This window comes from Rutidosis leptorrhynchoides, chromosome 10 (assembly GCF_046630445.1).
Source record: "Rutidosis leptorrhynchoides isolate AG116_Rl617_1_P2 chromosome 10, CSIRO_AGI_Rlap_v1, whole genome shotgun sequence".
Lineage (NCBI taxonomy): Eukaryota > Viridiplantae > Streptophyta > Magnoliopsida > Asterales > Asteraceae > Rutidosis > Rutidosis leptorrhynchoides.
The window spans coordinates 35,984,673-36,002,612 of NC_092342.1; the positions used below are offsets into that span (position 1 = coordinate 35,984,673).

The 17,940-nt window shown below is 33.4% G+C and overlaps 1 protein-coding gene across 1 annotated transcript; it reads left to right on the forward strand.

Annotated features, from left to right (window-relative positions):
• The first annotated feature begins 14,860 nt into the window (after nucleotides 1-14,860).
• Nucleotides 14,861-17,567, forward strand: LOC139869967 (uncharacterized). Its single transcript, XM_071857819.1, has 3 exons — nucleotides 14,861-15,051; nucleotides 15,225-16,438; nucleotides 16,985-17,567. Exons 2-3 carry the CDS (start codon nucleotides 15,228-15,230, stop codon nucleotides 17,238-17,240), a joined length of 1,467 nt encoding a protein of 488 aa, XP_071713920.1. The 5' UTR covers nucleotides 14,861-15,051; nucleotides 15,225-15,227; the 3' UTR covers nucleotides 17,241-17,567.
• The last annotated feature ends 373 nt before the right edge of the window (nucleotides 17,568-17,940 follow it).

The following is a 17,940-nucleotide window of genomic DNA, read 5'->3' on the forward strand; positions in this document are numbered from 1 at the left end:
ATTTCAGATAAGAATGGTTTCGAAAAATATCTTCAGAAATATGGAGGATATTTATAATGGGAGATACGATGATATCTTAGAATATTTAAGATAAGATGATGATGAAGAATATTGTCCGCAAAGGTTTTAGAGTAAGGAGCAAGGTATTCGCTAATGATTTCAGTAGACTCTGAATCATTTAGATTCTTTGAAGGTAGATTTAGTCTTTGTGATTTGTCCACAGCCTCCTTCATGGTCTGCTCAATCCGTTTTTCAATTCCAAACCTTCTCTTTTTCTCAGCTTTACCACCATACTATTCTTTATCATCAAACTTTTGACTGTTAAGGTCGTTTACAGTTTTTGCTGCTTCATTAACATTTTTCCAAAATTAGGAGAACTAGTTTCGTAGTTTGGGGTGTTTTTCGGAAACTTCATGATGTGGTAGCGTGGGGGTACGTGATAGTACTATATTTTACTACGAAATACGATAAAATTTTACACAAGATATTTATTTATTTAGAGAATGGATATACTTAAACCTTGCTACAACACTATAGGCAGTGTACCTAATCGTAGAGTAGTATAGTTTTTAGTAAGTCCGGTTCGTTCCACAGGGAGCGGGCTTATTGCACACTATATTTTTAAACAACTATATTTGTACAAAATATATATAATTATATATAATAATATATAAAAGGGGGTTTACCGTTTAATGACCGGTTTGTCGATTTATATTTTAAGCGAAGCGTATAGTAAATGACGATATTTAAATAACAATAAAATAAATAACAATAATTAAAATGACAATAAATAAAAGTACGAGGAAATATGAAATAAAATATATTATGCTTATTTAAGCTTCCGTAACCATGATGTTTGACGTTTTGATTATTTATTACCCTGGGTTAATTGTCCTTTGTCCTGGATTATTTGATAAGTCCATCTGGTTTTTGTCCATAACGGTCCATCAATCATAAATATAAAGTGCGAGTGTCCTCATCAAATTATCCTTATACCCGAAGTTAAATATTCCAACTAATTGGGGACTTAAACTGTAACAAGGTTTTAATACTTTGTTTAATAATTACACCAGGATATCGACTGCGTGTAACCCAAGGTTTTAATACTTTGTTATCAATTATGCCAAGTGTCCTTGTACATAATTTCACCCCTGTTTTAATAATTCCATAGACTATTAATCCATTCCCGTGTCCGGTTAAATGAACGATTATTCGTACATATAAATACCCCGCCCATCGTGTCCGATCGAGTGTATATGGTTATTTATAGGGACGTCCAATTGTAAATCTTTATATTAAAATTAACAAACTATCATTTAGTTAAACAAATATAAAGCCCATTAATAGCCCATAGTCTAATTTCCACAAGTGTCGTTCTTTTGTCCAAACCCCAATTATGGTACAAAGCCCAATTACCCCGTCTTTAATATTTAGTCCAACATCATGATTACTTTGGCTCAAATAAGCATAATAATAACTTAAGTACGAGACATTAATTTAAAAAGGAGAACATAACTTACATTGAGTATTTATCGCGTAGTGTTACACGGACAGAATTTCGACTTCAAAAACCCGTAAAAATAACTTTTACATAACCCGAACTAATCTAATATAAAACTACCCTATACTATATATATTATATATATATTTATTTATTACAGAGTATTATTATTATTATTTATTATATATATTTTTAGAACTGCAGAAGCTCGTGGCCTTTTATAGGCATTTTGGAATCTGGCAGCTCCGCGAGTCGTGGAGTTTTTGGCCTTCAAACTCCGCGAGTCGTGGAGTTTGAAAATACAGCTCACAAAATTTTGGAACCTTGCTTGTCGATATAATTTATATATAAATATAAAATATAAATAATTAATATAATTATTTATATATTATATTCTTGTGCATAGTAGACTTGTAATTTTTAGTCCGTTGCGTCGAGCGTTGAGAGTTGACTCATGTCCCGGTTCCGAATTTTCGAACGTCCTTGCGTACAATTTAATATCTTGTACTTTGCATTTTGTAACTTGTACTCTTGTCATTTTTAGACGTTTTTCATCCATAAATTGAACCTTTTGAATTGTATCTTGTACATTTAAGCTTTTTGGACGTTTATGTCTTCAAATCTTCGTTTTCGCCTTTTGTCTTCGCACTTATTTATTTAAACAATTACAATGAAAATATAATACAATTACATATGAAAACCTATTATTTAGGAGGGATATTGCTATGAAATATATGTTCCTTTTTAGCCTTATCAAACATCCCCACACTTGAGCGTTGCTTGTCCTCAAGCAATACAGAACTTGAAATAAAAACATACATGAATCACTTTTTTATTCATCACACTTTGTACATCAGTGATTTTGATATGGTGGTATAAACAATGATAGTAACGATAGAACCATGGTTAAAGGTGGGTGTGTCATCCACAGTTGCCTCGGGTTTAGGTCAACGACACTTGCAATCAAATAGCCGATTTACTTTCAGTTTCCAAAGCAAAGTGCACATTTGAAAGGCGGTTTACAGTCCCACATGACTATGAAAATTTAGATCCGTTAGAAAATTGGATCTTTATGAAAACATTTGATCTTTTGAAAATTCAATCTAGCTTTTACCCTAGACAAGTTTTCCGGAATAACCCTTCACCGGTGTTTGCAAAATATTTTTGTGGGTTGTGTGGGTTTCAGATTTGAAAATTTTAGCTCAACACTTGTGGTTTTGTGTTACCCACTTGCTAACCTTGTATTAGGAAAGCAACACGTCCAGTTCACTTGTCCCGTATATTACCCTTCGATAAACTACCGTCCGGTTGTAAAGGAAAGCGATGAACAAGCAACTGTTAAGGCAATGTCCCGTGACTTGCTTTTGAATATGGTCTATAAACGTGTCGGATGCTAGTACTATCCTTTGTAGGAGCAATAGTAAAGATCATCCTATGATTTTTCGGTCTGGCACAAGGTCCTGTCTTCGACCATGCTATGCAACCACCGTTCTTACGGTTGACACCCGATTTGGTTCAGGTGACCTAATGAATTCCAGGTGAATTCCTAGGATTTTACGTTCAATGGTAATGAACGCATTGAAAATGGGTTTTCAGAAAACAAATCGGTTTATAATTTTGATCAAAATATTTTCTCGTTCAAGCTCGAGTTTAGATATCATTGAATTTCATGAGTTTGAATTCTCAATCTTTAAGGTCAATCTCAAGGATTGAGTAATATCAGTCTTAAAAGCTGATTTTTAATCTTTAAGGAGATTATCCTTTCTGGGGATCTGATTCATTAGTCTTATCAAGCTAATTTGCACGGTGTCCCCCATTGTACGAGATAAATCCTTCTCATGGTTAGGATAAATCTGACCACTTGGCGACCCTGTTTTATGCTGAGGTCCGTGGATTTCCTGCTGATTTTAGTGATGACTTTTCTAGATTTTTCGTCAACCTACAGCTGGTCTGGACGACAACTTCTTGACCTAAATCAAGAAGCGCGTGTCTTTTTCGGAAGACTTTACTTCCTTTTAATGATGGAATTGATTCATCGTGTAGATCCATCTTTTCTTTTCTTTCATCGGGTAAAATAGTTAATTTAGTCCAAAACAAAAGCACCTGCAATAACTTTACGGAAACATGTGCTAGATAGTTTTTAATTGAATAACTAGGTACATTCTCCCCACACTTAGTTTCTTTCTTTGCCTTTTTATTCTCCTTTATTCCATTTTAAATGAATTCAAGCGTTTTGGTTGTTTCTCAATTTATGTCCTTTCCGAGGTAACGATAATTTCGGTATTAACACCTAGTTTTCATCGTTCATAAATATGTATAAACATGATTTTGACTTCATTTAGTTGAAATTTTTTCAAATTTTCACAAAATTTGGCAAATAAAACTAAGTGTAAACCCGAGAGAATTTATAACCCTTCCCCACACTTAAGATCATGCAATGCCCTCATTTGCATGAAATCAGACTATAATTATAAATTCATGAGGGTGATTAGTGTAGAAAGTAGTTAAAGATACCATAAAATTGCAGGATGATAGATGGTGCACCTCATCGTTCATTCCTTCTTGTTTTATCACACATGTTTTTTTTTCTTTTCAAAAACGGTTGCTTTTCTGAACTGTTTGATAATTTTTGAAAATGCGTCTTTTACCCTAATTTATTATGCATGTTTATTAACGAGTTATGCACTAACCCGAACCCCTAATTTAACATTAAGTGGGGTTAGACTTCCCCACACTTAGCTGACGACATGTGAAGTCGGTAGAATAAGTTCCACGAATTAGAGTAGTGAGCCAGTTATTTACATTTCGGGTGGTGTAGAATATATCAATGGGTTTAAAGTTTAGACTCACCCGATCGTCACTACTTAATTCTTTTTTAAGTGTAGCTTTTAGTAAATGGATATGTCTCTTTTCTGGTTCTTGGTCAAATGGATCGATATACACCGACATACTTATATCTATAGGGTGGACAATTCCTAACATTTCCTTCCGTTCATTCTCGGGATAAAAGTTTTCACCTCTATTACCTAATTGGGTAAAATCCGAGGTGTCATTATCTATTACAGCTCGTAGTTCATTTTCGGTAGATGACTCGTCTATTGAGAATATTGGGTTGGAAGGTTGTGTAATGGTGAAGTTCGGTTTGGCCTCGGGGGTAAAATTTTCAACGTTATCGTTTTCCCAAGAGTACCAATTTTTCACCCTTACTTCTTCTTCTTCATCCATTGATGGATCGTTGATTTCGTCGGTAGAGGCTAATGTGTCGATATGTTGTGAAATTGGTAAAGCTGAATAAAAAGTATCATCGGGATAGTTGGTGATTTCGGAGCTCTCGAATTCATCAAAATTCGATGATATGAGATTTTCTTGCACAATACTCCTCAGATCAACAGGTGTGTAGTCTGATAGAGTTTCAGCTTGCCGGTTTACAAACTCTCTCATTTGTTCATTTTGAGCATTGAGTTCTTCGAGTTTGATTTTCATATTGTCTAATAAATTTTTAGACACGTAATTTTCCTCGTCTACTGGTTGTTGAGTTTGGATATATTCTTGGGAATAATCCCAATTTGAATTGTATTCTTCATAATCATTCCATTCAGGTTCCGTGGGTGCGTAATTTTCCATAGGAACGTAATAATAACATTCCCATGTTGAGTGATAATCTCCACAGATTTCACAACCAGTTATTGTTTCGTCATTCGTGATCCAAGATTGACCGAACGAATTGTCATCAACACTCGTTTGAGAGTATTGATTTAATTGATTTTGGATTTCAAAAAGGGTTTCCATAGCCTTGTTTTCAAAATTTTCCATTTTATTGCGATGACCAAATTTTAGCTACAATGTGGTGCATTTACTAATTATGCTATTAGTTATAAAAATAGAAAAACTTATATAAGTTGTCCAATTAATAGACTTTTATGCTTTTGCCCACGTTTCGAATAGCCAAAAGATGCAGCAGGGAGCCAGAACCCTTTAAATCGGAAGCTCACAACTCAGCCACTAACAAATCCAACTATTACTACGAAGCAGAAAATTGTCAACGTCCATTAATTTAACCACTTAAATAATTTTTCTTTCCGTTTGAGATATTAGATAAGAAATAGAGAAAATTTCTAAGTCCTAAAAACTAAAGCGTCGAGAAATAAGAAAGAAAAAGAATGCGCGTTGAAAAACGTCGAAAAATAAAAATAAGAAAATAGTGCGTCGTAACTTAAAAGTCTAAAAATTAAATCTAAAAAGTTACGCCTAAAGGTATTAAAGCTTAAAGGAATTCTATATCCAAAATGGCAATAACTTAAAAGGCACTAAAATTTAAAACGGCGTCGTAAAATTCTAAAGCGCCTAAATCTTAATCTAAATAAAAAGCACTTAAGGGATTTTACGGCAAAACCTAAAAATCTAGAAAATAAAAATAAGCTACGGCAAAACTAAATTTAAAATTAACTACGAACGATAAAAATAAAAATATTACGATTACACTAAATAAAAGGATACAAAATATAAAAATAAAAAGTGATAAAATTACTTATTTTTATAAAAATATTATTTTTATATTTATTTTATAAAAGTATTAATTTTTATATATAATAAAACTAATTATAATACAAAATACAAATTAATTTAAAAACTAAAACTGAATATTAATAATAATAAATTAAATAGGGTTTATAAATAATAATAATTAATAATATTCCGTAATTAATGCGAAATAGGGTTTCTGGTCAGGCTGGTCAGGGCGGCTCCGCGAGTCTTGGAGTTTTAAGCCTACAAACTCCGCGAGTCGTGGAGTTTGAAAAACGTTTTTTTTTTATATTGTTTTTCTAAAATGATATATAAATATATTTATACAAAAATAAATTAAAAATATTGCGTTTCGCCAAGTTCCCCGGCAGCGGCGCCAAAAACTTGATGTGGTAGCGTGGGGGTACGTGATAGTACTATATTTTACTACGAAATACGATACAATTTTACACAAGATATTTATTTATTTAGAGAATGGATATACTTAAACCTTGCTACAACACTAAAGGCAGTGTACCTAATCGTAGAGTAGTATAGTTTTTAGTAAGTCCGGTTCGTTCCACAGGGAGCGGGCTTATTGCACACTATATTTTTAAACAACTATATTTGTACAAAATATATATAATTATATATAATAATATATAAAAGGGGGTTTACCGTTTAATGACCGGTTTATCGATTTATATTTTAAGCGAAGCGTATAGTAAATGACGATATTTAAATAACAATAAAATAAATAACAATAATTAAAATGACAATAAATAAAAGTACGAGGAAATATGAAATAAAATATATTATGCTTATTTAAGCTTCCGTAACTATGATGTTTGACGTTTTGATTATTTATTACCCTGGGTTAATTGTCCTTTGTCCTGGATTATTTGATAAGTCCATCTGGTTTTTGTCCATAACGGTCCATCAATCATAAATATAAAGTGCGAGTGTCCTCGTCAAATTATCCTTATACCCGAAGTTAAATATTCCAACTAATTGGGGACTTAAACTGTAACAAGGTTTTAATACTTTGTTTAATAATTACACCAGGATATCGACTGCGTGTAACCCAAGGTTTTAATACTTTGTTATCAATTATGCCAATTGTCCTTGTACATAATTTCACCTCTGTTTTAATAATTCCATAGACTATTAATCCATTCCCGTGTCCGGTTAAATGAACGATTATTCGTACATATAAATACCCCGCCCATCGTGTCCGATCGAGTGTATATGGTTATTTATAGGGACATCCAATTGTAAATCTTTATATTAAAATTAACAAACTATCATTTAGTTAAACAAATATAAAGCCCATTAATAGCCCATAGTCTAATTTCCACAAGTGTCGTTCTTTTGTCCAAACCCCAATTATGGTACAAAGCCCAATTACCCCGTCTTTAATATTTAGTCCAACATCATGATTACTTTGGCTCAAATAAGCATAATAATAACTTAAGTACGAGACATTAATTTAAAAAGGAGAACATAACTTACATTGAGTATTTATCGCGTAGTGTTACACGGACAGAATTTCGACTTCAAAAACCCGTAAAAATAACTTTTACATAACCCGAACTAATCTAATATAAAACTACCCTATACTATATATATTATATATATATATTTATTTATTACATAGTATTATTATTATTATTTATTATATATATTTTTAGAACTGCAGAAGCTCGTGGCCTTTTATAGGCATTTTGGAATCTGGCAGCTCCGCGAGTCGTGGAGTTTTTGGCCTTCAAACTCCGCGAGTCGTGGAGTTTGAAAATACAGCTCACAAAATTTTGGAACCTTGCTTGTCGATATAATTTATATATAAATATAAAATATAAATAATTAATATAATTATTTATATATTATATTCTTGTGCATAGTAGACTTGTAATTTTTAGTCCGTTGCGTCGAGCGTTGAGAGTTGACTCATGTCCCGGTTCCGAATTTTCGAACGTCCTTGCGTACAATTTAATATCTTGTACTTTGCATTTTGTAACTTGTACTCTTGTCATTTTTAGACATTTTTCATCCATAAATTGAACCTTTTGAATTGTATCTTGTACATTTAAGCTTTTTGGACGTTTGTGTCTTCAAATCTTCGTTTTCGCCTTTTGTCTTCGCACTTATTTATTTAAACAATTACAATGAAAATATAATACAATTACATATGAAAACCTATTATTTAGGAGGGATATTGCTATGAAATATATGTTCCTTTTTAGCCTTATCACTTCACATTCGAAGTATGTAAGTCCAGGAGGTAGACGTTATATGTACACATATAACTGTTGGCATAGACGTGCTACAAGATTTCAAAATACTGATTGCTAATTCCCGATAGTTGGTATGGCAATTGCCGTTACAAGATGTGGATGAGCACATGATACAGTTTCAATGAGTATAAGGATTTTTCGGAAGGTCAAAGATCAATGAAGTTGTTGGTAAATTTACTGCTAATGTGGTGGAACATGAAAGGTTCCCCAGTAATGAAAACGTATATGCCAAAATTACAAGTCTGAAAGGTCGTCGTTGACTGGTTGAATGGTTGATAATACTGGATACTTTGAAAAGGAATTGCAAGGTTATTTTCGTAAAAACAATTCTAAAGGATCTTGCATAGTTTTGAAGTCAAAGTATAGCTTTGAAAGATGTAGAGATCTAAGAATGATGTCACCGGTTCAGAGTTATGGCTTGGATTCTGATCCGTCGATATCAGAATATGTGATTGAATTTGTATGAAATGATTGTGTATCATTGTGAAGATAGTGAGTATAGTTAATGATTTTTGAATCAAAATTGAAGAATGTACAGTGTAATATATTAATTGTGAACTTAAATATTTCTCGAGTAGTACCTACCCGTTAAAGATTTCACAATTAATACTTTGTACAACAGAATTTTTATTACCGTCTTTATGAAAATATATGTATGTATATTTTTTTCAAAACTAATACAGATTTAATGAGTTAATATCATATTAAGCTCATTTGATTTTCGACTTGACTTAGAAATGATTAATCTCTAAAACATTAAAGATTACATAATCTTTGCGGAGTATTTCGCTAATGTAATCGATACTTTATTATTTATTCTTATTTCTCGGTGAAGGATGTTGATGCTTGTGGAATCTTTGTGAACCTTACAAGGCACAGATGATGTTTTCTGGAAAGTTTCGAGTACATCGAAAATGAAAATGTAAAATCAATTATGTAATTGAATAATACACTTGGTTTATTGTGAAATGGAATTCATTAAGTTGAAACAGAGATTGTAGTTAACAATGGTTAAGTTGTTAAGGAATGATGTACATCATTGCATATTAGTAATATGAACTAATCGAGTAGTACCTACCAGTTAAGATTCACACGTAATAGCTTAGTACGAAAAGATTTATTTTAATTTCAAAATTCATATAAATTAAATATACATAAAATTTCTTCAGGGGAAATAAGTTAATACTTCATCGGTTATTGTTGCCGGTATTTCTTGGTAACTACGATGCGTATGACGTTGATGTTCAAGGTACATATTGTGATGTTGAGGCTTGCGGTGCGGATGTTGTTGGTGGTGGTAATGGTACTGTTGGTGTTGTTGTCGGTGGTACTGTTGATGTCGGAGATTCTGCTGGTGCTTGTAACCTTTGCACCATATTCTCCAAAGCCACTACCCGAGCGTGAAGCTCGTTGACTTCTTCTACTACACCGGGATGATTGGCGGTTAGGACGAGCGGATGAATAAGATCCAGAATTTGAGAGAGTATATGATCATGACGAGATATTCTGGAGATGAGAGAGAAAATGGTATTACGAACAGGTTCGCCGGTAAGTGCTTCAGGTTCTTCGCCAAGAGGGCAATGTGGTGGATGGAAGGGATCGCCTTCTTCTTGTCTCCAATAATTAAGTAGGCTACGAACCCATCCCCAATTCATCCAGAATAGATGATGGCTAATTGGTTGATCCATTCCGGTTACACTGTCTTCGGAATTCAGGTGAATATCCATATCGGAATAGCTGTCAGAGTTTAAGGAATTTAAACTAGATACGGGATCCATCTTGTATAATTAGGGAGATGATTTTTTTTTTATATGAATTAGATTATAGAATTTAGTTTGGTATTCTTCAATACATAATTTACATATGTATATATAATACCAAATTCCATAAATTACGGAGAAATTTTCGGAAGATGTCAGGAAAAGTTTACAGTAACAGATACGCTAAGATATGAATTTTGTGTATACACTATTCATGCAATCAATGCAGTAAAACGTGTCTAGACTATGAATGATAAGCAGGTAATTTCTGACAAAAAATGATAAGCAAAACTTTTGACATTCAGACACGGTCGAAGTCCAGACTTACTAATGCATCCTAACAACTATCAGTTAGACACACTCATGCAAGACATGGTTCGTTAGGACCAACGCTCTGATACCAACTGTGACGATCGCTCTAAATCCACTTGGACGAACACGTCATTCATCGATTTCATTGCGAGGTATTTGACCTCTATATGATACGTTTTGTAAACATTTCATTCTTTTGAAAAGGCACACCATAAATGAATATTTAAATCAAAGGTTTTCGATATCTGATGATTTCTACATATAGACAATCACCGTAATATAATAATTTACAATAATACTTCCGTTGACAATGCAGTCAAAATAAGATACATGGTGATGATTTGGTGAATGCAACGTTTCCTTGAAAAATATGTCATGTATGACTCTATGCACATAGCTTGTCTAACATATAAGCAAACAACGGAAGACTTTTAGGGAACCTGAGAATAAACATGCTAACAAGTGTCAACACAAAGGTTGGTGAGTTCATAGTTTTAATGTTGCACATAATCTGTATATAAAGGTGGATCACAAGATTTCAGTTGTTCAATCCAGAAACGTTTATCAAAATATTCTACGAAATCGAGCACCCTGGTAACTAAACTTAACGTATATATAATTTGTACCCTTTGTATAATCATCTTAATAATACACGCAAACCAACGTGTACGCTTCTCAAATAGCATACGTCCGTTAAATGGCTAGTGCTCTAGCTCGGACGGGGATATCAAACCCTATGGATCCATATACTACTACTCGCGCCCACCAGTTCTTATAACTGACAGTTACTAGTTACCAAAGCTAAGGGATTTTCAGTTCAAACTCAGTGTAGAATTTAGTATGTACTTGTATCAATTGTGTTTAAAATAAATTGCATGTATTCTCAGCCCAAAAATATATATTGCAAAAGCATTTAAAAAGGTAGCAAATAAAACTCACCTTAGCAACATATAAAGTCGTTCACCAAAATGTGATCGAAACTCGGATTACCAAATAACCGTAGATCTCAACCTAGAGAACATATGTTGGTCAATAAATGTCTATCAAGCTAGGTCAGGTCATAGTGTATCACAATCCTAATGCTCGAGATCGACATACAAAAGTTATCCAAAGTCGTTTCAAAAAGTCAATTTTGACAGTTGTTTAACAAAACGAGACGTACCTTATATAAGGATTCATTTACTCAGTTGGTAATATTCAAAAATCCAATTTATCAATCTCGTAAACAAGTTGTTTAAATCTTAATTGCAGATTCAAAAGCAATTTCAATTAACGTCAATCATAATTCAATTGATCATATCTTTTAATCCTTTCATCGAATTTATTCGATATCTAAATGAAAAATTATTGATTTTTCGCCAGCTTTCCAAAAACATGTATATCATATACATTTTACCAGTAATATATGCATTTAAGTCGTGATTCATTATAAACTGTTTAACGACGAAATTTAGCATATAAGCATATATAAATATATATACTCGTGCACTAGACATGGATACACAATTAATGTATAAAAGATAAAATATGAGTGCTTACGTATCAATATTGAGATTCAATATTGTAGGAAAGTACGTAGACGCAACAGAGATGATAAACACTATATTTGATTCACAAATATACCCTCAAACATTACCCATAACCTCATTGGCAATAACCCATAATTTCCTTAGCTCTATCCCGCTCAAAAACCCATTTTGAAGGTGACACGCTCATAACCTCGTCGTAGTATTTTAGGTATATATACTACTAATAATAATATTATAATAAGATTAATAATAATATTATCAATCTTAATAATAATAATAATAATAATAATAATATAAAAAATAATAATACGGAGGAATGAATCGAGCTTTTATAGTATGTGGCTTGCTACAGTACCTCATGCGATCGCATGCGTTTTCAGTGTTTTTGTCATGCGATCGCATGACCGCCTTATCCGTTTTTTTTGCTAGTTCGTCGACATCAAATAGTGTACTGTAGCAAAATAGTGCTTTACTGTAGCAAATAGTGTGCTAATGTAGCAAATAGTGTTTACTGTAGCATAGTTGTTTTCACTGTAGCACCGTAGCAAAGTACGGTTTCACTGTAGCAAATAGTATTTTAATGTAGCAAGTCGTTTTCACTGTAGCAATGTAGCAAAGTACGATTTCGATGTAGCAAATAGTGTTTCACTGTAGCAAAGTCATTTTTACTGTAGCAAATAGTGTTTTACTGTAGGAAAGTTGTTTTTACTTGTACATACATATATATATATACATACATATAATTGTTCGTGAATCGTCGAGAGCAGTCAAATGTAATGAAACAGTTCTAAAATTTTGAGATTCAACTTCATAGACTTTGCTTATCGTGTCGGAAACGTTAAATCATTTAAAGATAAAGTTTAAATTTGGTCAAAAATTTCCGGGTTGTCACACTTGATATTTGATAAATTGCTTTTAGCCCGAACGCCCGATCGAAGCCCGAAACGCGAAAACACTGTTACGCGATTAAATCTTCGGAGAGATAACGCACACGCGACAAATAAAATATATAAACACTATATAAACATATGATATAAAAATATCATATTTAAAATAATTGGGATTTAAAAATCTCAAAAGTCTGACCGTTGGTTTGAAAACCGAAAAGATTCGCCGGATAGAAATCCACGACACTTAGAAACGTACAATTTAAAATACGAATACAAATATTCATAAACACATGATAAATAATATATTATTACTAAAATAATAATATATGTCATAGAAATGACGTGGCACGACTAACAGTTAACGGGCGTTAAATAATAAACGGTAAAAGATAACGGAAAAAGTAGGGTCGTGACAGTTTAATCGGTTAACGGTAGGTTACCTGAACGTTTAAACAAAACCGCTTGACGGTCTGTTGCATGGTGATTTTAGTAACTCATAAAACGGTTAATTGTCGCTTAATCAAATGTTTAAAAAATATAATAGGGTTAAAAATGAAGGGGAAAAATAAGTTAAAGAAAGGTTGAGAAAAAATAATTTAAAAAAGTTTTAGAAGAAAAAAAAATGACCGATTTACCTCCGAAGGAGTGGATAATTATAGTCATGTCACTCTGAACAATAATTTGGCTCATGGCTTTTAATATTACAAATAATAATAGCATAGCATGAGTAAAGGACTATCTAAAAATTGTTGGGGAAAATCATTTGTAGCAATATATAATTTTACAATATATTAAAAGATACTTTTATAATCTACAATTACAATGCGCGTATCGATGATTAATAAAAACTCACGTGCTTCTCACTTAATTATATTTACACGAGTGAACCTAATGTAAAGAGAAAAATATATTGGTTCAACCGTTAGTCATATATATATATATATATATATATATATATATATACACACACACACACACACACACACACACACACACACACACACACACACACACACACACACACACACCACCCTCGATGTTCCTAAAGTTCTCCCATTCCTCCATCGAAGTTTCACTTCAAAATTCCCTACTCAAAATTACTCTATGGAACCATGCATGTCTTTTGAAGCCCAGCGAGAGATTCTCTACTCTTCTTTGATCCCTCTTAAGCCAAGTGGCACACTAACAACCTCGACCTAAGCGAATGTGCGTTTGTCTAAAACTCAGGATCGAAAAAGGGTTAATTAGGCCATGCGTCTGACCAGGGTTTCCACCCGATCTAGTTGAAGAAACACAAATAGTTAATGAAGGCAGATGAACCCATTTGAAAAATGTCGAATGCCAAAGTCATTGAATGATTAAGTCCTCTTTATAATACTTCGAAAAGATTTTTAAGAAAGATTTTTGCTGGCCGAAAATTATATCAATTGTGTGCTAAATAGTGGTACTTTCATCTCGAAAAACTCGTAAAGACCTCAATTCTCATTAGAAGGTCGAACCAAGGACCTATGAAAAGTCAGGGCTAGCCCATCCCCATAGGCAACAAAATAGTGTCCCAATGGAGGAGTTTTGTCGAACGAATAGGCAAAAGCTGTTCTTTTAATGGAGTGTAATTTGAAATATCAAAGTTACATAATTTTTCTTTACTAGATCACATCTACTCCTTATGAACATTGGATCATCCATTCACTTTTTATCTCCATAGTTCACGAGTTAAACATCGAGTTAATCCTCCACCACTACTCTCTAACACTATATTGCTTTAACTAAAAAGTAACAAAAATAATAATAACGAATATTTTGTTAAAAACAACACTAAGAGTTATAGTTGACACACTTTAATTATTCGTACATCTTGATAACCGTTATTAAGAAAGTGAATAGTGATCGCTATGTACAACATATTAAAGCGTCTCAACGACAATCATTAAAGATGTCGTTAGCAAAATTCAAGCAGAGATTTTATGAATGTTAACGAGGCTCCAAATTTTAAACATAAATAAAGAAATAAAGAAAGAGTTAAAACAAAATTGAGTGGACTTGAATGTAACATGTTAATATCTACTTTTCTTCGTCTACGGTCACAAAAAACACACAAAATGTGTAAATACACACACAGATATTTTCATCATGCCACAGGACAATTCCTAACATCTTTCTCTTCTTAAACTCCAACTTGTATTCCCTTCTCCGGTATCCATTCGCCGGAACTTCTTCACCGGAAAACCACCACCATTGTGCTTCCGTACACAATTTCTCTAGGTCTCTATCTCTTATTCCACAACTCATTACTTTTATTTAATTAATTAATTAAATCAACCTTCCGTAATTAGTTAATTACTGCTTTGTGATCCGATTTTAATGCCGCACAACATAAACGTATAATAATAATGCATCTAATCATGTTTCTGTTCTAATTTTGTTGAATTGTATAGGAAATGGGAGTAAAATTGACGAGTGGTTGTTTAAACTGGTCGAAAACATCGAATTATTGGCCCGTTTCTTCACCGCCTCACGCGTCTGCAATCTCTTCACCTTCATCGACACGTATAGTATTTCGTTACGTCCACCAACCTATTCAATTTGGCGCCAAATTGAACAAATCAAAGAGAAGGATCGAGCAGGCAGTCAATGCTAGTTTAAACACAGAATTCTATTCAGAAGAAGAATTTAGTAAGGAGATTAATGAATTATCTGTTATGTTTCAGTCATCAAATGATAATATGATTCCTGCAAGTATTGAGCGAAAAGCGAATAGCGTTGAGTTGCCGTTTTCATTACGAATGATACAAAAAAAGAAGCAGTGGAAGGAAGGGGTTAGAGGGATTGGGGAAACTGCTTATTGTTCTGTTAAAAAGGCGTTTTCGTCGATGGTGTTTATAATTCGAGAGCTGCAAAGTTATACTTTGCAAATGAGGGAAGCTTTGTTTTATGAAGATTTACAAGAGGTTTTGGTGAGGGTACAACAAGAAATGAATGCATCTTTTGTTTGGTTGTTTCAACAAGTTTTTTCTCATACGCCTACGTTCATGGTGCATGTGATGATCCTTTTAGCTAATTATAGTGTTTACGCCGTGTCTAATAATGTCGCGTTTGCCGTGGGACCACCTCCCGCGGTAGCAGAGACTATTTCGTATCTTGAGCAAAGCACGAAAATCGATTCTTCGTCGATGAAGACGTTTGAAGTGAAATCGAGTGGGAAAACGGCGTCTATTGGCGGTAATAACGGTGGTGGTGGTGGTGGATCGAATGTTATGGCTAGCGGCACAGACGGTGGGGAAAGTGAGGATGGTGTTGTTACACATGACAAAAATATAATTCCGGATGTAGATTGGTTAACATCAAGAATAAGCCCGTTAGTTTCTGGTCAGGTGACCCGAGAACATGATACGGGCTTATGGAAATTGATTGTGCAAGAAGCTAATAATATGCAGGATGTTATTAGATATGGTGTTCTTGATCATCAAACCATGCTAAGATTTGTTTCTCCGGTTACTGCAAAGATTTGCGTGGGAGATGAGAATGATTCAAAGAGTCATCTTCGAACCGAGCTACTATATCAAATGGGTTTATCTGAAGAACCCGATAACCCACTTCTTTTAGCCAATTACGCGCAGTTTCTTTACATCGTTGCTCAAGATTACGATAGGTACAACTCTCTAATATTAAGTTAATCCTTAAATTTTTATTTACCATTAATAAGTACTAATGTTCTGCACCATACTTTAATTTGAAATCCTTTAAGTTAAGTTCATAAGAGACCTTATTCACATAATCAATTTTATTGTATTTGTTTATCGACAATGTAGCTATAATAAGGTGAGGTGAACACATATTAACATACTGTGTTCTTGCTTGATAAAATATCTTTTTCGTGCGAAACGTGACATCAAGGAAAATAAGAATCTTATTCCAAGCTTTCATATTCAATAAAGTGCAACCCAAATTGTCACCTTGCTAAAAGTAGGAAAAACAGATAAGGAAAAAATGTGTGGTTTCATTTTCTATATATCAAGATATTTGTGAATAACCATCTTTTTTTGCATTATTGTATCTATCTCTATCAAACTACAAAAACCATTATACTAATTTTATTAGAAACAAATAGTATTGGACAAAAAAACAGCAAGTACAACATCTTGTAATTTGTAAATTGTAAATTGTAAATTGTAAATTTGTTTGCTTATGTGGACAGAGCGGAAGACTACTTTAAACGGGCGTCTAAAGTAGAGCCGAAGGACGCTGAAGCACTTAGTAAATATGCAAACTTTTTATGGGAAATAAGAAAGGACTTATGGGCTGCTGAACACACACTTTTGGAAGCCATATCTGTTGATCCCATAAACCCATTTTATGCAGCCACGTATGCAAATTTCCTTTGGAGTAATGGCCCAGATGATCCTTGTGTCCCTATTGATTCATCCGAAATTGTCAATTCTGATGATCTATAACCACTGAAAAATGAAAACTACACTGGATTTTTTACTGTAGTTGCATAATTGATGTTAATGGGTTCATGGAGTATATTTGTGATTCAAGATTGTATTATTACAGATAAGTTAACAAGAAATGTGGCGGCTGGTGACGGTGGCGTCTGGTGCGGTGGTGGTGGTGGTTGTTGTGATGGTGAGTCTTAGTTTGATTTGATTTTATTCCCACTGCAAAATGTACTTTTGTAAGGGCCAAACAATTGTAATTAAGTTTTTGTCTATAAATGTTAATATAATTATATAATTAATGGCTAGTTGAAAGATTATAAACGCTTAATGATTTTCATTCATGTATCGGTCCCTGTATATACACATGTAATCAACTATCTATAGTAACTAGATTGCCTTTATTTTAGGCTTTAATATTCTACAAGATAAATGCCAAATTAAACTATGATATTGTTACAACCGTGACTTGCTTTCCAAGGTCTATTACTCCCCCGCAGTTGAAGCGATCGGAGGACGTATGCAGAGACTGGACCGAAAATCAGTAAAAAGCAAGCGATGGAGACCCTTTGTGAATATATCTGCAATTTGATAACGTGTGCGAACGTGTAACACGCGAACTTGACCTTTAGCAACTTTTTCTTGGACGAAATAAATGTCAAGTTCAATATGTTTCGTTCGTTGATGTTGAACTGGATTGCCGGATAAGTAAATA

What these genes read in the sequence shown, in the direction of transcription:
- LOC139869967 (XM_071857819.1), top strand. Translation starts at nt 15,228, where the DNA reads ATGGGAGTAAAATTGACGAGTGGTTGTTTAAACTGGTCGAAAACATCG. An exon ending in GTTGCTCAAGATTACGATAG is followed by an intron (nt 16,439 to 16,984) that starts GTACAACTCTCT and finishes TTATGTGGACAG; the next exon opens with AGCGGAAGACTACTTTAAAC.